This window comes from Eptesicus fuscus, chromosome 1 (genome assembly GCF_027574615.1).
Source record: "Eptesicus fuscus isolate TK198812 chromosome 1, DD_ASM_mEF_20220401, whole genome shotgun sequence".
Classification (NCBI taxonomy): Eukaryota; Metazoa; Chordata; class Mammalia; order Chiroptera; family Vespertilionidae; genus Eptesicus; species Eptesicus fuscus.
Genome location: NC_072473.1, coordinates 58264841 through 58287131, shown reverse-complemented (window position 1 = coordinate 58287131; position 22291 = coordinate 58264841). Strand labels below are relative to the sequence as shown.

Genomic DNA, 22291 nt, shown 5'->3' with positions numbered 1-22291 from the left:
AAGCCCACTGCATGGGAAAACATATTTGCAAATGCTATCACTGATAAAGGTTTAATCTCCAACATCTACAGGCAGCTTATGCAACTTAATAAAAGGAAGATAAATGATCCAATAAAAAAATGGGCAACAGACCTAAACAGAATATTTTCAAAAGAAGACAGAAGAAAGGCCAAGAGACACATGAAAACATGTTCAAAGTCACTTATTATCCGAGAGATGCAAATCAAAACAACAATGAGGTACCATCTCACACCTGTCAGAATGGCTATCATCAACAAATCAACAAACAACAAGTGTTGGCGAGGATGCGGAGAAAAAGGAACCCTCGTGCACTGCTGGTGGGAATGCAGACTGGTGCAGCCACTGTGAAGAACAGTATGGAGTTTCCTCAAAAAACTGAAAATGGAACTCCCATTTGACCCAGTAATCCCACTCCTGGGAATATATCCGAAGAAACTAGAAACACCAATCAGAAAGGATATATGCACCACTATGTTCATAGCAGCACAATTTACAATAGCTAAGATTTGGAAACAGCCTAGGTGCCCATCAGCAGATGACTGGATCGGAAAACTGTGGTACATCTACACAATGGAATACTATGCTGCCATAAAAAAGAAGGAATTCTCATCATTTGCAGCAACCTGGATGGGATTGGAGAACATTATGCTAAGTGAAATAAGCCAGTCAATGAAAGAAAAATACCACATGATCTCACTCATTTATGGATAGTAAAGAACATTATAAAGTGGTGAACAAAAAGATAGATACAGAGACAGTAAAGCATCAAACAGACTTTCAAATTACAGGGGGGAAGTTTGGGAAAGGTGGGGGAGTTATGAAATCAAATGAAGGACTTGTATGCATGCATATAACCATAAACAATGGACGCAAAACTCTGGGGGGGGGAGGGCATGTGTGGGTGTGGGGTGGGGGGGTAATAGTAAGATATGTACACATATAATACCTCAATAAAAATATTAAAAAAAAAAGAAAGAAACAGAAGACAAACTGAAAAAAAAAAAAAGATTCACTATTCTAGGATACCATGGCTTTGTGAATTGCTTTATGCTGCTAACATTTGTGACAGCTTGTGGCTATGATTCCCCACCCCTTATTGTTACTAAGGAGTTCTGAGATCACTCAAAGTAGGTTAAAATAGAAAGAGGAATTAGCACCAAACAAATGAACAAAGGCAAAGAAATGGTGAAAGTAATTTTCCTTTGGAAGATAGTCCTTATAGCCTTTATCCTTCTGAGTCACAAAACTACCACAGCTAGTATTATGGAATAAAATTCACATTCTGTTAGAGATATAAATTTGAACAATTTTTAAAGCCTGGTAAGTAAAGGAGTTTGTTAAGTGCATTAGCAACTAGGTAAATAGCTTTTTAATTTTTTTTATTGATTAAATTACAAATGTGTCCTTATCCCCTCCTTGCCCACTCTTCTCCCCGACTCATGCCCTCCCTCCCCGCCAGTGTCTGTGTCCATTGGTTATGCTTTTATGCATGCATAAAAGTCCTTTGGTTGATCTCTCCCCTTTACCCCCACTCTCCTCTACCTTCCCTCTAAGGTTTGACGGTCTGATCCATGCTTCTCTGTCTCTGGATCTGTTTTTGTTCATCAATTTATGTTGTTCCACAAATGAGTGACATCATGTGATATTTATATTTCTTTGACTGACATATTTCACTTAGCATAATGATTTCCAGTTCTATCCATGCTGTTGCAAATGGTAGGAGTTCCTTTCTTTTTACAGCAGCGTAGTATTCCATTGTGTAGATGTACCACAGTTTTTAAATCTACTCATCAACTGATGGGCATTTAAGCTGTTTCCAAATCTCAGCTATGGTGAATTGTGCTGCTATGAACATAGGGGTGCATATATCCTTTCTGATTGGTGTTTCTAGTTTCTTGGGATATATTCCTAGAAGTGGGATCACTGGGTCAAATGGGAGTTCCATTTTTAGTTTTTTTGAGGAAACTCCATACTCTTCCCCACAGTGGCTTCACCAATCTGCATTCACATCAGGAGTGCACGGTGTTCCATTTTCTCCACATCCTTGACAGCACTTGCTATTTGTTGATTTGTTGATGATAGCCATCCTGACAGGTGTGAGATGGTACCTCATTGTTGTTTTGATTTGCATATCTAGGATGATTAGTGACTTCGAGCATGTTTTCATATGTCTCTTGGCCTTCCTTATGTGTTCTTTCGAAAAGGTTCTATTTAGGTCTGTTGCCCATTTTTTTTTATTGGATTGTTTATCTTCCTTTGGTCAAGTTGTATGAGTTCCCTGTAAATGTTGGAGATTAAACCCTTATTGGAGGTAACATTGGCAAATATGTTCTCCCATGCAGTGGGCTTTCTTGTTGTTTTGTTGATGGTTTCTTTTGCTGTGCAGAAGCTTTTTATTTTGATGTAGTCCCATTTGTTTATTTTCTCATTAGTTTCCATTGCCCTAGGAGCTGTATCAGTGAAGATATTGCTTTGGCATATATCTGATATTTTGCTGCTTGCGGATTCCTCTAAGATTTTTATTGTTTCATGTCTTACGTTTAAGTCCTTTATCCATTTGGAGTTTATTTTTGTGAATGGTGTAAATTGGTGGTCTAGTTTCATTTTTTTGCATGTATCTGTCCAATTTTCCCAACACCATTTATTGAAGAGACTGTCTTGACTCCATTGTATGTTCTTGCTTCCTTTGTCAAATATTAATTGAGCATAGTGGTTTGGGTCCATTTCTGGGCTGTCTATTCTATTCCATTTGTCTACATGTCTGTTCTTGTGCCAGTACCAGGCAGTTTTGAGCACAGTGGCTTTGTAATACATCTTGATATCTGGTATTAAGATCCCTCTTACTTTTTTCTTCTTTCTCAGGATTGCTGCAGCTATTTGGGATTTTTTTAAAATTCCAGATAAATTTTTGGAGAGTTCATTCTAGGTCTATGAAATATGCCGTTGGTATTTTAATGGGGATTGCATTGAATCTATAGATTGCTTTGGGTAGTATGGACATTTTAATGATGTTGATTCTACCAATCCATGAACATGGTATGTTCTTCCATCTGTTTATGTCTTCCTCTATCTCTTTTTTCAGTGTCCTGTAGTTTTCTGAGTACAGGTCTTTTACCTCCTTAGTTAAGTTTATTCCTACGTATCTTAATTATTTTTGTGCAATGCTAAATGGGATTGTTTTTTTAATCCCACTTTCTGTAAGTTCACTATTGGTGTATAAAAATGCCATAAATTTTTGGGCCTTGATTTTGTATCCTGCTACATTGCCAAATTCATTTATTAAGACTAATAATTTTTTGAGCTAAATAGCTTTTTATCTATACAAAAAACAAATCAGTACTGACTTTTTAGATATAATCTTGGGAGAATTAGAATACTCCCACTTTGCTATATTCAAATTACTAGTGAAAAGGTGCTGCTTAATTTGCATTTTAACTGCAAAGAATTCTATGAAAATTATATTTAGGAGAAAAAATAATTTTACTTCTAATGAAAAAAATAAGAGTGATCATATATTGATAGAATGGTTTTCATAAACTCATTTTGCCAAAATAATATGAGGAAAAATGATGTTTTAAATCATAAAAGTATCAAACAAGCCTCATTTACTGGAGAGAGAAAGAGAGAGAGAGAGAGAGAGAGGGAAAGAGAGAGAAAGAAAGAGAGAGGGAGGTAATGGGAGAGAGCAGGTTTGTGAAAGAGTGTGTGTGCCAGCAGGAAAGTAAGCACATGTGCACGCATGCACAAGAGTGTGCGCCAGAGTGAGTGTGCACACAACGGTTTATGCTGGGAATGAAGGTGAGGATTAGCTTAGCTTAGGGCTAGCTTGAATAGTTTGGTCTCTGCTTTTGAATCAGAGGCAACAAATACATCTTTGAAGTTTCATAGAGACTATGACAGTCAGTCCAAGACCTCCTGAAGAGCAGTGAAAAGTGTTTGGACAAAACCGTATGTTTGGTATATGTTTGGATGGGGGGGGGGGGGGAGAGGAAGTATGAGAAACCAGTTGGTTATGAGAATGTAGCAGTCCCATGGTAAATGCTTACTTTATCCTCCAATGTCATGATATAAATCCTGCTGAAAACCATAGCATCCTTTTTCATTTTTTACTGAAGAGAGTGAATTTTAAATTCAGTTCCATTTTCCCTTTATGTTTTTTGAGATCATTGTTGACATTCTACCCAGATCCCCTTGGACCTCTTGCACAGCTTGATGTGTTCATGCCTAGCTTCTGAGTGCTTTCTGTTAATATTTTGCACCTGTGAGCTTCAGAGATATGCACTTTAGCACTAGGGCTAGAAGCCTAGAAATGCCTTGGAGTGTGTCTGCAGATCCTCATAGTAGAGTTGTCAGGTAAAATACAGAACTCCCAGTGAAATTTGAATTTCATATAAACAATAAATAAGTTTTAGTATAAATATACCAATATTTATATAGTATATGAATGAAAATAGTATTTCGTTGGACATACTTGAAAAAAAAAGTTGTTTATCTGAAAATTAAATTTACCTGGACATCCTATACCTTTATTTGCTAAGTCCATAAATCTATCCAAGGGAATTAATATTCAATGCACTAATTGTTATAGGAGGGCAATAGTCTCCTCAAAATGGAAAAACACAGAGATATAATTTACACTCCAGAGCCACTGGAAGGATCAAGCTAAGTCCTCAAACTCAGACCCCACCTGAGAGAGCACATTGCTTAGCTTCTTTCCCTTCTTTAATTTGCTTCTCTTAGTCCCTTACTGAATCCTCCTGGAATCATTTTATTAATAAGTCACTTGTTTATGAATTCTGGTCCAAGGGTCAATTTCTGGGAGAGCATGACTTAAAATAGATATCTCACAAATCATACCACATCGATAACTCATCACAAGGTAAAGGGGGTTAGAAAGTGCATTGAAGAGCATTCTGATTATTAACAATAGTTTACTTTTATGTGTATTTTTAAAGTCTTCAGTCTCCTATGTCAACTCCCTAGCAACCAGTGAAGAGCATGCTCTTCTAAGAGGCTGCCAGGGTTTGCCTAACCCATTCATTCCTTTCCTTTTTTGAAATGACTAAAAAGAAATAAAGTCAGCGAGGTATCTGATAAAATATCATTCCAACTGTGATATGGTGTGAGTTTTAAAAAATAATGCCTAAACTGTTCCAGTTAAAAAGCAATGAGCCACGATAAAACATACATTGTGGAGGAGAGGAGACAGGGAAAATAATTGCTAAGGTCAGGTAATAGACCAGAGACTAGGATCTTATATTCTCTTTAGGGTGTTCCATCATCTAAAATGAATTACAGTGGAGAATGAAGTTCTGAAAGAAATCCTGCCAGTTTTACTATTGGCTTTGAAGAATTACTGGATCTTCAAGAAAACAAAAGGGAGTTAACAGCTTTAGGTGATGGGGGTTAAGAAAAGATGGGCCACCTCATGTCCCAACTTTCTAAGGAATAATTTTGGGACAATGTAACTCAGCTCACTGGGGCATTATACTAATGAGCCATCATTGTAATAAATGCAGGTTCTAGGCAAAGAACATTTTTCTCTACTCAGCTCCAAAACATCTTTACTCTCTTAATGGGAAAACATTGTTCTTGGCATGCTTAAGCCAAAGCACCCCTGAGAACTATATTCTGATTATCTGTAAACCATTTCAGGTATTTACAATTTAAAAGATACAGTCTACTTAGGGACATCTTTCCAGTTTACAACAAAAACAAGAAACCCCTGGGTCAATACGCCTGTATTTGGTAAAACATGTCCATCTGGCTTTATGGCTTTACTAGAGGCTTGGTGCATGAATTTGTGCACAGGTGGGGTCCTTCTGGGTGGCCTGCAGAGATCGGGCTGAAACGAAACCCGCAGCCCAACACCGCCTGCAGTTCCTACCTGCTGCTCCCGCTCATCCCGGCCCCACTGCGCCCAATCAGTCCCGACTAGGAGAGGCTCGTGCTGCCACAGCTGCACTCACCAGCCATGAGCCCTGCATCTGGCACCCTCCCAAGGGGAGTGGCCTGTGGGATTGGGCTGAAACTGGCTCTCTGATATCCCCTGAGGGGTCCTGGATTGTGAGGGGGCACAGGCCAGGCTGAGGTATCCCACAGGTGCAATTGGGCAGGTGAGGGATTGCGGGAGGGCTCCAGGGCATGTACAGCCCATCTCACTCAGTCCTAATTTGCCGGACCCCAGCAGCAAGCTAATCTACAGGTCGGAGCAACCTGGTGGTCAGTGCATGTCTAGCGAGCAGTTGAGCAGCTTTAGCATATCATTAGCATATTATGCTTTGATTGGTTGTTCTGCCGTTTGGTCTATTTGCATATTACCCTTTTATTATATAGGATGGTTATTTATACCCAGTAGTAGATAAGGCACAAGATTAAACCCAGGCAGATAGACTCTGCAAGAATAGTCCGAGCACTGTGATATTAGAGAGCATGCCCCTTATTATTGTTGAGTAACTGTAAAAATTTATTTAAAATTGAATAATCTAATTGTGTTTGTTGGGTGTGGGGAATTTTTTTTCAAGGAACTCCCTATTTCCTCTTTGTATATATAATGTCTCTCTTAAATGATAGCCTGAAGTGTAGCCAAGATGGTTCATCCATGGAGTCCCTGAGAGGCTGAGCAAAAATAGCAACACTAAGTTTTTTGTTTATCATCTGTAAATAATTTTGACGTCTGATAGTCAGGAGTTCAACAATGAAAAAAAAAGTTTTTGTGGGACACAACATTGGGCTTCCTTTAGGGAAATCAAAGGTAACTATTTCAAGGGCAAAGGCAACCATGGTTTAAATTTTATTGTAAAGGAAATAATCTATATTCTTGAAAATTTTGAAAACACCGATTATAGTGATGATTTTTTGATAGTGGATAAATGATTTATTTGATCCTTCCATATGTTTTTCTGTGCAGTTTTACATAAAGTAACACTAGTTTGCAGAAATGCTTAGAAAAACAACAACAACACAGGTATGGAGAGTCACCACGAAAAAAAAAAAAAAAAGACCCAACCCTCAAAAGAGTGTCCTCTCTAGAGGGTTTGCTGTTCTACATTCTAAACTGAATAATGGGGAGAATGTAATTCTGCTTGCATAACCTAAGAAAGTTCTACTTCTTTTTAAAATATATTTTTATTGATTTCAGAGAGGAAGGGAGAGGGAAAAAGAGATAGAAACATCCACTGAGCCAAACAAGCTAGAACAGGGAGTTCTACTTCTTGGCTTTGTAGAATTGCTGCAGCTCCAAGCAAGCAAAAGTAAGTTAACGTTTGGAAGAATCAGAGAAACATGAAGGTAGATCTTTTTCTTATGACTTTGAAAATACACTAATCATAAAAGTAAGCCTTAACTTGTGCCCCAGCAAGATAAAGAAAATCAAGCCTGATATAAAATGATTGGCTATGCTCTTGGCTATTCTTTCTATTTCTCTTTACTTTGCTTGGCAAGGTGATAGCTCTGTATAGAGGATATTCTCACTTGGCTCCACTGATAACAAGTTAGAGGAGGTGGAACTAGAAAGATGCTGAATTTATGAAAGTTCTCTAAGGCAGTTCAAATAATGTTAGTAATTTTTTAAAAGCTACAATGAATATATATGACGCTTAGAGCTTTCTTTTTTCAGAAGGTTTAGCAGAAAAAGATCAAGAAATCAATTAAAAGAATTTATTTCCCATTTGAACTGCAGCCCTGAGTCCCAAAACATAAAGTCTGATCCCTGCAGGAAACACAGATGATTTCAATAGCTGTACTTCCAGAAGAAGTATAAGTGCTTTCCATTTCAACTAAAAAAATATCCTCCTGGCCTTTCACATTGTTATAGGGGTTTTCCAAGAGGTGATACTTCACAGGCACCTAGAAGTAGTATTTGGATGGAAATACACCAATCTTATCCTCAGGCTATACCATTGTCCAATCTGTCTTACCTGTCTGAACTGGGGGCTGACTTTAAACAACGAAAATTTTGGCTATCTAATTCCATGCTGTAGTTCCACCCACTTTCAATTTTGGATTTATGATGATTTCTCCTCTGGTTGCTGATCTGAACTTGCTAAGAAGAAATCTGAAGGTATATAAATAACTATATTTAAAAGATAAGAACTAAAGCATTTTAAAATATAATTTCAAAAAATACCATTTTTAGTACTTTCAACAGTAAATGATTTTTCAATAAAGTGGCCTTGGGACTAAGAGGTTGTGGGGAATTCCCATGCCTCTACAGTATAGTGTCAAAGGTAGTGGTAGAAGAAGTTATGATATTTTCCCAAGGCCATCACATTTGCTGGTAAGCCAGGCCTCTGTCCATACTAAGAAAAATGCAACTGACTTGGAATTCACCACTCCCTGGGTTAAGCCTGTTTTCAGGAGTGTTGAGAAGAAAGAGCTTGAATTCACTTTGCTAGAGAGGGGAGCTCAGATGATCCTCTGGGATAAACTGAGGTGGCAGCTTATTAGACTGCAGCTTCATAACAGCCTTCTTACTTTGAACTTCTTACTTTCTGCCAAGTCCCCTGAGCATAAAGTGATGCCTGGCAAATACTAGAACCCAACCAATTTCTGTAGAGTGACTAAATCCATGTGGTTGGAACTATCTTTATATCTTCTATAACATTTCTCCCTGTGGTAATAAAGTATGAACAATTAAGTGTCTGATATAGGATGAGATCTGATTGCATTTCACTAAATTATTTAGACTTGAGCAAAAATAGCTTTTAGAAACTAAGATTCAAGTCATGATCCAAGCTACCGAATGCCCCAAACATAGGGTTTTCAAATGTGCTTTAATAAAAAAGTTATATTATTTTTGTGATGGCTCTGGGAGAGACCAGTTCATTTACTCAACATTCTATAGTTTTCTAAGGGGGAAATGTATCCAAAGGTATTAGGACAATATTGATGGAGTCTGCCAAGTTATCTCTGTTTCAAAAACACCAGAAGACTGTCTTGTCAAAAGCTTCAATCTAACTAGAAAATTACATTTTTTTTTTGTTGAGAATAGCACTTTATATAATCTTAACCTATCCTGCTCTGAGACCCACCTTGCACATGTCCTCACCTCTGACCTTCTACTTAAGGTGACTCCTCTACCTTAATCACTCTCCCCCATTTTGCTATCTTGGACCCCAACTATCTTTCAAAGTCCTCATCAAGTCCCACTTACAATTTGATGTCTTTCCTGATGGCCCCTGTGTCCTCCTGACAATGATTACCTATGCCACTTATTTAACATTTACTGCCTTGTGACATTTCTTGTAGTTAATACCTTGCCTTGTTTTAGAAAGGCTTTCAGGCAGCTCATATTATCATCTTATAGTTTCCTAAATTTCTATACCTATTAAAATTTCAGGTATGTACCTATTCTCCCCATCTAAGTGTTTATATTCCTTGAAGAATGAGGACCATCAGATCACAATTCTGAGTTCCAGTGAGGCTCAATCCAGTGCTATGACTATTTTTAAAAACAATTCCAAGTGTATATAATTCCTTGTGCTGGACAGTTACTTATTTTCTCCAAGCTCCAAGCTCCAAGCTCAGCACTTTGCTGTAAACCTATTCAGTGATGCTTAAACTGGGGTCTGCAAACTACAGCTCCTAGAAGCAAGCACCTGTGAGTTCTGAGTTACTTATTCAATCAAGTCATTGATTGTTTTTGACAAGCCAGGGACCATGCTGTAGCACAAACACACACACACACACACACACACACACACACACACACACACCAAAAAAAAAAACCAAACCAAATAAAAACACAAAACAAAAAACACACACAAAAAACAGGTCCAGTACCAAGGGAGCTTACAATTAAGTTTGTGTGTGTGTTTGTGGGGGGGGGAGTCAGTGTCTGTGTCAGAACGCAATGTAAGGAATGATGCACAGGCACAAGGCATTGTAGGAGTCATGAGGAGTGACAAATGCAACATGATAGGAAGAATCAATACATGGGATGTATAGTCACTCTAGGCTATCTTTTCCATTCATCTTTACTAATTAATGAAGACACGGTTAGTCATAAGTGTTTTAGTTAGAGGACATTTAGGTTTCATTCCTACTTGCAGTTCAAAATTCTAAAAAATAAAAAAAAGACAACTTTCTGTAGAGCCAGAAAAAGTCTCAAACACTGGCAGTTTCTCACATTGATTTCTGCTGAGAAAATGATGCAATGCTACCTGGAAAGTACCACAAAGTGATTTGGTGCATATTAGAACTCACACTACCTCAGCCACAAAACTAATCAACAGCTGCCTGAGAAAGGAAAACTGAAAAATGCTGTGAAACAGCAGTTTGACTTTTGGTCCTTATAACCATCATTTTATATGCCACTTTTCTCCCTTGGTGGAACTCTCTTGTCCCCAATTTTCCAGGGCCTCCATGAATCTTATTTCCTGATGTGTCTCCTATTCCTATTCTCAGTACCTGACACATATATTTACTTTGTGAATTGTTACTGTAGTAGCCAAATGTGATTTTTCTCCTTAAAGAAGCCTGTATTTTAAACAGGGGATATAATATTTTCTGTCCAATTAATAAGTATTTGATTTGGATATTTCACATATCAGCACTCAGGATGGGGGGAGGCGTGTTGACATTCTACAACGAAGTCAGTCATCACCTCTTTATATGCAGGACTGGCCAAGAACTTGAAATGTACCTAGAAGACATGGGAACCACTTGGTACATGTCTGGATATGTCAAATGCAAGAAAAACTCTTAGATGTTCAGATCAGAGGGGACTTGTATTCATCGAAGACTAAAAGTAATTAAAACTGCATTTCCTTAGGAGAATGTAACCTTGGTTGAGTCTCTGAACTTCTCTGGGTTACTGAAGTGACACCAGACTTCAAATACTGAGGAGTCTTTATTTCAGAGGTGTCTGGAATAAAGGTAAAAAATTCCTGTGGAAAGGCTGTCTTACCCCTTTCTCTTGGACTCATCATGGCTGGCCTTCTGCCCAGGAGAAGGTGAAGTATTTGACTTTTCTGCATTCTGGTGGTTTTTCTCTTGGCTTTGTATTTCCTTAGCTCCTCATTAAAATAATCAGAAGATAAATTTACATACAAAATGGCTAGAGATGAGAACAATTTTCTATTCTTCATTCACTTTCCTATATTATTAGCACAAGGCAAAGAAGTCTTTAATAATTGTCAATGATCTTTCCAACCCTTCCTGCCAGACTTCAAAACAAAGGCATTAGTCACCAGTATCTTCTAGGAACAGGCCAGAAGATACCTTTACTATACCACACATAAGGAATATACTCCTAAACACAAGTTTTATCCAGTATTTAACAATTAAATTATAGTCTAAATGCACAGAATAGCATTCTCAGGGTGGGCTGTTTTATTCACATTTGGTGACAGTATAATTCTTCATTGAGTGAAACTGCCCTGTGCCTTTCAGACTATGGAACATCTCTGACACCTGACTGCTAAATTCCATTAAACCCCACCCTTGCATTTCTAAATGCTCCCCTCAATTGGGGGAGGGGGCACAATGCACAATATTACGCTTTGGTTGAGAACCACTGGATTATAAACAGTAACATATAAAAGAAATCTGGAAAACATTTTGTTGAAAAGTCAAGGATTGCTTTCACAATGTGACAATGTGAATTATTTAATTCATGTGTTTTGTGTTACTTCCTTTAATATTTAGTAAAATATTGTAAGTTAATTTAGTTACAAAACTATCTATGATGAAGATAAATACCTCCTTTAAGAATCTGTGTATCAGATATATAGAAAATCACTGTGTATTTTTTCTACTGATTTCCTTTTCCCTTGTATAAATTGCAAATTTAGATTTCATGTTTTAAAATGACCTGAGGGATTCAGAAATTCAACTGTGGTCATTTGCTATATAATAGAGGGAAGTTACTTAGCCTGCCAAAATGAAGATTAAAACAATTTTGAAACCAAATAATTGCTTTAATTACCTGGATTTCTTCTTAAGATGGACTGTCGGACAACATCAGTGCTTAGAACATTGACTTGCTTGAAACGTTTTGCCTTTTCTTCAAAAAACCATTCACCAGTTACAATCCTAAGCTGCCTGCACAGGGCAAAAAGGAGGAACATTGAAATTCAGTTATTTAGCTAAATATATATCTCTCAAAAACCCTGAATTAAATAAAAAATAGGCAGTTATTTATAGAGTTCATATCAATCTCTGCAGTATTCTATGGTGGTTATTGTGGCCAGTATTAGTTGAATATATACTATGTACCAGGTACTGGGTGATTGCTTTTCATACTTAATATATTTTTATCCACATAACAACTCTATATAAACATTATTATACCCATTTTATAGATTAGGAAACTAATACAGAACAATAAAATGACATGTCCCACATCACATAGCTGGTAAGTAGGAGAGTTAGGATCCCATCCCAAACAGTCTGGCTTAGGGTTAAAATTCTTAACCACTGAATAAGTAGGTAAACAATTTTCAGTGGAAACAGTGGGGGACACATGAAGATTTTGAATTAAAAAGGGGCCATGATAAAACTGTTTAAGAATGGAGCTTGAGCCAAGATGGCGGCAGAGTTGAACGGCTGATCTGTTGCCTCGCATGGCAGTTTGGGAAATACAACTAAAAGATGGACTGGTGAGCTTGGAGACTCCTGCTCGCGCATGGCAGTTTGGGAAATACAACTAAAAGATGGACTGGTGAGCTTGGAGACTCCTGCTCGCGTCTCCCCAGGCCGGGCGGCTGCTCCTCTCAGTCAGCACCTCAGCCAGGGCCATGAGCTCGTGGGCGGCCGCGGACTCAGCGCAGTGGCTCTCAGTGAAGGAAGAGACCATCTTTCTGAAGGATGGGCCCATCCGCGTCACCGACCTGGCCAAGCTGCCCAGTGAGATCCTCGGGGCCCCGGTGGCCGCCGACACCGACTTGGAGGATTTTTAGGATTTCCCATCTTACATTCAAGTCCTTTAGCCATTTTGACAGAGGAGAACCAAGAAGGCAGCAAAGTTAAACAAATGAACTGCGCCGCGCACAGCAATTTCAAAAATACAACTGGAGGACAGAGCATCTGCCACCCAGAACCACAGGAGAGCTGGCTGAATGGTGGATTTACAGCTAAGAGGGAAGAGGAAAGAGCGAACTCGGAAGGGATAAGGTGCGGAGGCGCGTGGGTCTGGCTGGTGGCAGGGGAAGGGTCGTGCAGCTTTTTTTCCAACCCTAGGGGAGATTAGCTCCCCATCACCCTGAAATCCAGCTTCTGGGGACTCGCGGGAGACGCAGACGCCTGTGGGGAGAGGCTGGACTCTCGGCCTTCGTGTCGGAGAGTGGGAGTAACTTCCTTGCGGAGGTGCGCCCAGCAATCAGTGTTTGCTGCACTGGAGTGCGGAACGAGGGGGCTTAGAAACGTGGAAAGCAGAAAAAGCAGACTTGCAGCCATTGCGGTTTGCCACACTATGGCCTGGTGGCGCCCTGAGACCCTGCCCCACCCTGGGACCTGCCCCGCCCTGGGACCTGCCCCGCAAGTCTTGCAGACCCTCCCCACACGTTTTTCAGGCCCACCTGGGCTCCAAGCAGCGGCTTTTGCATGTGGGTGGCCTGCCCTGTGGCAGCTTGACCAGATGAACTGCGGTTTTAGTCGGACTGCTCCAGGGCCGCTCAGACAGGAGGAGGAAACTGCAGTTTTTGTTGTAATTCCTGCTGAGTGGCCTCAGGCAGTAGCTGACCTACACTCAATTGGAGACCAGAAACGAGGGCATCTAGTGATCGGTGTGAGATGACATCAGATTTCAACCACTCGCATAAGGGACACATTCAAGAGGAAGACTCAGTGAGCACCAAAGCCTTGCTGCACCAAGACCCGGCCCATAAACGTGTCTCCTGCACAACAACTCTTCCTTTATAGACACAGAGGGTCCTCATGGCCAATTGGCCTGGAGGACAATTCCTCCCAGTGACACCAACAACAATCAAGACTTAACTACACAAAGGAGGACAAAGATGGAGGCATAGGGCGGAAGCCTGATTGTTGCCTGCCACAACAATTTTGAGACTGCGACAGGAGAGCAGAGCAGACACCATCCAGAACCACCCGAGGGCTGGCTCAGCAGATGCTCTACAACTAGAATAAAAGAGAGGGGTATGCGGGATGATGCTGATGCCGGTGACCCAAAGACCACACTTTAAGAACTACGGCTCAGGAGACACAATGGCGGCCTGGAACGTGCTCGGTGAAGTTCCCCCGGCGGTCTCCGGCTGAGGGGATGGCTCTACTCGCTGCCGAGCACGGACAGACGAGCCCCTGGGAGACATGGGGTAGGAGACTCTGCGCTTGCTGACCTCCGAGTCCTTCAAGAATCTCAATGCCTGGAAAGCGGCCAGGTGCACACGCTCGGCAACCGGCCACTGCTGCAGACCCAAGGGCCGACGCAGCGACCCTGGACCAGCCCGCCACCGTGCACCGGGCACACCGGAGCTTCGCCGAGCCCACCGCCCAACGAGTTCTGTGGCAGCCACCCTGGAGCTCTGAGAAAATGGCCGAAGGAATTGCTGAGAGGGAATTGACCAACAGGAATTGGGATCAAGAAGACGAAACCCTGCTGGGTCCCAGGTCCAGGTGAGGCCGTGCACCCCTGGGTCTGGGTGAGGCTGGGAACTGGGTCAGGGTGAGGCTGGGTCCCCGGTCTGGGCAAGGCCGTGCGCCCCTGGACCTGGGTGAGGCCGCACGACCCTGGGTCCGGGTGAGGCTGGGTCCCGGGTCCGGGTGGGGCCGCCCCCATGGGTCTGGGTGAGGCTGGATCCTGGGTCCGGGTGGGGCCGTGCACCCCTGGACCTGGGTGAGGCCACGCGCCCCTGGGTCCGGGTGAAGCTGGATCCCGGGTCCGGGTGAGGCCGTGTGCCCCTGGATCCAGGAGAGGCTGGGTCCTGGGTCCGGATGAGGCCTGTCACACCTGGGTCCGGGTGAGGCCACGCACCCCTGGGTCTGGGAGAGGCCACGCAACCCTGGGTCTGGGTGAGGCCCCATGCCCCTGGGTCCAGGTGAGGCCACGCGCCCCTGGGTCCGGGAGAGGCCACAAGCCCCTGGGTCCTGGTGAAGCTGGATCCCAGGTCTGGGTGAGTCCATATGCCCCTGGGTCCAGGAGAGGCTGGGTCCCAGGTCCGGGCGAGGCTGCGCACCCCTGGGCTCGGGTGTGGTCACACGCCCCTGGGTCTAGGTGAGGCCTCACGCCCCTGGGTCTGGGTAAGGCTGGGTCCCGGGTCTGGGTGAGGCCACACCCCTGGGTCCGGGTGAGGCTGGGTCCCAGGCCCGGGTGAGGTCACGTCCCTGGGTCCAGGTGATGCCACGCCCCTGGGTCCGGGAGAGGCCATGTGCCCCTGGGTCCGGGTGAAGCTGTATCCCGGGTCGAGGTGAGGCCGTGTGCCCCTGGATCTGGGAGAGGCTGGGTCCTGGGTCCGGTTGAGGCCTCACGCCCCTGGGTCTGGGAGAGGCCATGCGCCCCTGGGTCCGGGTGAGGCCACGCGCCCCTGGGTCCGGGTGAGGCCACGCGCCCCTTGGTCCGGGTGGGGCCACGCACCCCTGGGTCCGGGTGAAGCTGGATCCCGGGTCTGGGTGAGGCCATGTGCCCCTGGATCCGGGTGAGGCTGGGTCCTGTGTCCGGGTGAGGCCATGCGCCCCTGGGTCTGGGAGAGGCCACGCACCCCTGGGTCCAGGTGAGGCCTCGCGCCCCCGGGTCCGGGTGAGGCCGTGTGCCCCTGGATCCGGGTGAGGCCGCGCGCACCTGGGTCCAGGTGAGGCCACACGCCCTCTGGGTCCAGGTGAGGCCACATGCCCCTGAATCCAGGTGAAACCGTGCCCCTGGGTCCGGCCGAGACCAAACCAGAGGGAGTCGAACCTGCATTACCACCATTTGTCAACCATCCAGAGCTGAGGGGTCAGTGCCGACATGTACACATAAGGAACTGGTGGACATTGATATTGGGTCTCAAAAGAACTGTTGGTCCAGAAAGAAACTCACTACAGACTTTTTCATTTGCCTGTCAGCATAACTATTATTACTCGTCTCACATTCAGTTCTTATAAGTATATCTCTAGTGACACATGATCTTGCTCATCTAGGGGAAATGATGAACAACATAGACTGATGAACAAGAACAGAACCAGAAACAAGGAGGCATCGATTGGACTATCGGGCCTAAAGGGAGGATAGGGGAGGGTGTGGGGAGGGGAGAGAGATCAACCAAAGGACTTGTGTGCATGCATATGAGCCTAACCAATGGTTAAGTTCAACAGGGTTTGGGGCATCCGTGGGGAGGGGTGTGGGATGGGAATGGGGGGATGAGGACAAATATGTGACACCTTAATCAATAAAGAAATAAAAAAAGATAAATAAAAAAAACTGTTTAAGAATGATAACTTACTATAATATGATGATGGGGTTAGAGTAAAGAGAGAATGGGACAAAGAGACAGATTGGCCATGGCAAGAGTCCAGGAGAGATATGACAAGACCCATGCTAGGGCAATGGCAAGACTAATGAGAGGAAAGGAAAAAATTTAAAATGTAGGTGGTAAAAGGGCTTGCCTGAATTTTACAATCACATCTCTGTGAAGATAAAAAATAAGGATCTTTGAATAAGCAAAGGCATCTTTTAAGCCCCATGTGTAATAGTAACACAAACTCTTTAACCCAGTAACACAGGCCTATTACCAGAACATGGCCCATCTCTTTCATTGGGAAAATAGTATTCAATAACCACTGTCCCAACACTTGTATGGAAGATTATAATTGAAAATGAGGTTGAAAGATAGGATTCAGTCATATAATGGAAATCTTTGAATGTTATGCTAGAGTAAGAATGCCATTCTGGAGGCATTGGGGGAACTCTGGCAGTTTTTTTAAAGTTTAGTTTGGATCATATAATCTCTGGAACATTATATGGAGAAGGGAAAAGCCAGAAGCAGACAGGTCAATTGGGATGTTATTGCAATAGATGACATAGAAAATTATGAAGATGTAAGCCAGGGTATCATAGGGGCAAGGGGTGAAAAGAAAGATGTAGACACTTGGGTCACTGAGGATGAGAATCAGCAAGACTGGTGATAAGTCCAATATGGTGGCTGAAGAAAAGTAGCTGAGAGTCAAATAGAGATTTCTAGCTCCAGAATATTATACTCATGTAATTCAGTAACTGATTGAACTTAGAAAACAACAATTGCATCCTAAATATAAAAATCACTCCAGAAAAATATGCCAAATTATTGCCAAAACATTTACCCTGAAATCCTATTTCTGAACACAGGAGACAAATGTAAGTTATAAACAATTCCTTTACTGAGGAAAGAATAAACATGCTATCCTCAGAGCAAATTATTCATTGAAAAGAAAGACCATAGCATGTACATCTCAGATTTATTCCTACGTTGCTAGATCACCTAATGAGAAGCAAGGACTTTTGAATTAGCTCCAAAACTGTATAAAATATGCGTATAAAACATGTCAAATCTAAGAAGATCTAATCTAGAAACACCAAATGTTTGAATGGGTTAAATTATTTTTGGATATATCTCAAGTGCTCTATGGACTTAAATATCATTATTATGTTAAAAATCTAGGTGATAATTGTGCTACTCTAGATTCTAAAACTATCTCCTCAAGGTTCCCATTCCCTAGTTATTAAGCCAAATGCTAATCTAGCTACTGCTATGATTAAACTTTGTTGATGGAATTAAAATTTCTAATCAGCTCAATCTAAAATAGGGAGATTGTTCTAGATTATCTGTATGGGGCCAAAGTAATCACTAAACCTTTAAAAACAGGAAGAAGAGGAATTCAGTTGCTGAGAAGAGAGATTTCAAATATGAACAAGATTTGATGTGCTGAGAGGACTCTGAGATATAGAGGTCCACATGAAGGACCACAGAAGGAGGCCTCTAGGAGCTAAGGATGGCTCTTAGCTAATAGCTAACGAGAAAATAGGAGCCTCATTCCTACAACTACAAAGAATCATATTTTGCTCACTGCAATGAACTTGAAAGTGGAATTTACCCAGAGCCTTCTGATAGGAGTTTAGCCATCCCATATCCTGATTTCAGTCTTGTGAACCTTGAGTAGAGAATTAAACCAAACCAACTCAGATTTCTGAAATATAGAATTGTGAGATAATATATTTCTGTTGTTTTAAGCTGCTAAAATGTGCTAGTTTGTAGTGGTGGCAATAGAAAATTAATACACTAATAAAACATAGAAATTATATATATATATATATTTAAATCCTCACCCGATGATATTTTTTCCATTGATTTTTAAAGAGAGGGAAAGACAGAGAGAAATATCAATGTGAGAGAAACACATTGATTGGTTGCCTCTAGCAACCGCCCTGACCAGGGCCTGGGCTGAGGAGGACACTGCAACCAAGGTATGTGCCCTTGATTGGAATCAAACCTGGGACCCTTCAGTCCACAGGCTGATGCTCTATCCACTGAGCTAAACCGGCTAGGGCCAGAATTACACACACACACACACATATATATGTATATATTCAGTTCAGGAAATGACTTGCACAGTTTGTGAGAAAATAAATACAGAAAATTCAGAAAAGCAATAGGGCAGAGGTCGGCAAACTGTAGCCTGTGGACCAGATTCACTCAACTACATGTTTTTTGTTGTTGTTGTTTATTTGTTTTTGTTTTTTTCATTTTTAAAATATATTTTATTGTTGATAGTATTACAGATATCTCCTACTTTCCCTCCTTACCCTCCTCCTCCCAGCCCCTACCCAAACCTCCAGGTCTTCATTACCCTATTGCCCATGTCCATGGACTATGCATACCTATATCTATCTATCTATCTATCTATCTATCTATCTATCTATCTATCTATCTATCTATAAGCATAATATGCAAATAGACCAGACAGTGGAACAACCGGTTGCTATGACACATACTGACCACCAGGGGGCAGACGCTTAATGCAGGAGCTGCCCCCAGCCCATAGGACCCGATCACCCTATTGAAGCATGCTGGCCAACCTCTCAGTCCCTCCCCCAGGCCAGCAGGCTCCTATCGCCTGATGGGGAATGGGGAACCCGGGGTGGGTGGCAGCAGGCTAACGCTGCTTGCCCCATACACAGATGGCGTTGGCAGCAGGGGTTGGGTTTGGCTGCCAGCAGCCAGGGAAGATCGGCGCTGATTGCAGGCCAGGCCTAGGGACCCTATCTGTGCACAATTTTGAGGGCTGGGCCTCTAGTAAGTTTATAAGTTCTTTGGTTTATCTCTTCTGATCCATCCAACCCCACATGAGGTATGTTTGTTTGTTCCATGCCTCCCTGCTTAGGGTCCTATTTTTTTGGTCAATTCATTTTGTACATTATATTGCACAGATATGTGAGATCATGTGATATTTGTCTTTCTCAGATTAGTTTATTTTACTTAACATAATATTTTCCAGGTCCATCCATGCTGTCCCAAGGGATAAGAGATCCCTCTTTTTACAGTACATAGTATCCCATAGTGCAAATATCCCTCAGTTTTTGTTATCCATTCATCTACAGATGAGCACTTGGACTGTTTCCAAATCTTACCTATTGTAAGTAATGCTGCTATGAACATAGGGGTGCATACATTCTTTCTTATTTTTTTTTTGGGGGGGGGGCTCTTAGGGTATATTGCCAGAAGTGTGATCCCGAGTTAAAAGGAAGTTTTCATATTTAATTTTTGAGGTAACCCTATACTGTTTTCTATAGTGGCTGCAACAATCTGCATTCCAACTGGCAGTGAACTAGTGTTTCCTTTTCTCCACAACCTTGCCAGCACTTGTTATTTGTTGATGTTTAGATGATAGCTATTCTGACAGGTGTGAGGTGATATTTCATTGAGGTTTTAATTTGAATTTCCTGAGAATTAGTGACTGAGCATTTTTTCATATATCTCTTGGCCATTAGTATGTCCTCTTAGGCCATTTGTATGTCCTCTATTGAGGTCTTCTGCCCATTTTTTAATTGGATTGTTTGTTTTCCTTTTGTTGATTTGTATGAGTACATTATATATTTTTATATTTACCCCTTATCAGATGTATCATTACCAAATATGTAATCCCATTCAGTGGATTCCCTTTTTTTTTTCTTAATGATTTCTTTTGCTATGCAGAAGCATTTTAATTTTTTTTATTGAGGTATTATATGTGTACATATCTTACCATTACCCCCCCACCCCACACCCATACATGCCCTCAGCCCCCAGAGTTTTGCGTCCATTGTTTATGCTTATATGCATGCATACAAGTCCTTCGTTTGATTTCATAACTCCTCCACCTCTCCCTAACTTTCCCCCTGTAATTTGAAAGTCTATTTGATGCTTTACTGTCTCTGTATCTATCTTTTTGTTCATCACATTATAATGTTCTTTATTATCCATAAATGAGTGAGATCATGTGGTATTTTTCTTTCATTGACTGGCTTATTTCACTTAGCATAATGTTCTCCACTTCCATCCAGGTTGCTGCAAATGATGAGAATTCCTTCTTTTTTATGGCAGCATAGTATTCCATTGTGTAGATGTACCACAGTTTTCCGATCCAGTCATCTGCTGATGGGCACCTAGGCTGTTTCCAAATCTTAGCTATTGTAAATTGTGCTGCTATGAACATAGTGGTGCATATATCCTTTCTGATTGGTGTTTCTAGTTTCTTCGGATATATTCCCAGGAGTGGGATTACTGGGTCAAATGGGAGTTCCATTTTCAGTTTTTTGAGGAAACTCCATACTGTTCTCCACAGTGGCTGCACCAGTCTGCATTCCCACCAGCAGTGCACGAGGGTTCCTTTTTCTCCGCATCCTCGCCAACACTTGTTGTTTGTTGATTTGTTGATAATAGCCATTCTGACAGGTGTGAGATGGTACCTCATTGTTGTTTTGATTTGCATCTCTCAGATAATAAGTGACTTTGAGCATGTTTTCATGTGTCTCTTGGCCTTCCTTCTGTCTTCTTTTGAAAATATTCTGTTTAGGTCTGTTGCCCATTTTTTTTATTGGATCATTTATCTTCCTTTTATTAAATTGCATAAGCTGCCTGTAGATGTTGGAGATTAAACCTTTATCAGTGATAGCATTTGCAAATATGTTCTCCCATGCAGTGGGCTTTCTTGTTGTTTTGTTGATTGTTTCTTTTGCTGTAAACAAGCTTTTTATTTTGATGTAGTCCCATTTGTTAATTTTCTCTTTAGCTTCCATTGCCCTAGGGGCAGTGTCAGTGAAGAAGTTCTTTTGGCATATATCTGAGATTTTGTTGCCTGTGGATTCCTCTAGTATTTTTATGGTTTCCCGTCTTATGTTTAAGTCCTGTATCCATTTTGAGTTTATTTTTGTGTATGGTGTAAGTTGGTGATCTAGTTTCATTTTTTTGCATGTATCTGTCCAATTTTCCCAACACCATTTATTGAGGAGACTGTCTTGACTCCATTGTATGTTCATGCCTCCTTTGTCAAATATTAATTGAGCATAGTGGTTTGGGTCGATATCGGGGTTCTCTATTCTGTTCCATTGATCAATATGTCTATTCTTGTGCCAGTATGAGGCTGTTTTGAGAACAGTGGCTTTGTAATACAGCTTGAAATCTGGTATTGAGATCCCACCTACTTTATTCTTCTTTCTCAGGATTGCTGTGGCTATTCGGGGTCTTTTTTTATTCCAGATGAATTTTTGGAGAGTTCTTTCTAGGTCTGTGAAATATGCTGTTGGTATTTTGATGGGGAGTGCATTGAATCTGTAGATTACTTTGGGTAGTATGGACAGGACATTTTAATGATGTTGATTCTACCAATCCATGAACATGGTATGTTCTTCCATGTGTTTACCTCTTCCTCTATCTCTTTTTTCAGTGTCCTGTAGTTTTCTGTGTATAGGTCTTTTACCTCCTTAGTTAAGTTTATTCTTAGGTATCTTAAATTTTTTGGTGAGATGGTAAATGGGATTGCTTTTTTAGTCTCTCTTTCTGTAAGTTCATTATTGGTGTATAGAAAAGCCATAGATTTCTTGGCGTTAATTTTGTATCCCGCTACATTGCCGAATTCATTTATTAAGTCTATTAGTTTTTTGATGGAATCTTTTGGGTTTTTTATGTACAATATTGTCAGGAGCCAAGAGTTGGTCAAAGGATTAACTCTGACGTTACTTCAGTAAGTTACTGAAACTAGGCCCACTTCCTCTTGCCTGAGGACAAAGCATTCCTTCTGTAGCCGCCCTTCAACCGCCACACCCTTTATCTATAGTCAGCACCCTTTACGACTTTAGCCGATTATCTAAGGGTCAGCCCCCACC

The 22291-nt window shown here is 41.6% G+C and overlaps 1 protein-coding gene across 1 annotated transcript in view; it reads right to left on the bottom strand.

Moving 5' to 3' along the window:
- The window catches only part of SYTL5 (synaptotagmin like 5), a 314612-nt gene that overhangs the window by 151909 nt on the left and 140412 nt on the right, over positions 1–22291 (bottom strand). Inside the window, 4 exon segments of the mRNA XM_054719382.1 lie at positions 7941–8029; positions 8032–8077; positions 10931–11039; positions 11951–12066. Of these exon segments, the coding sequence (XP_054575357.1) occupies positions 7941–8029; positions 8032–8077; positions 10931–11039; positions 11951–12066 (360 nt within the window).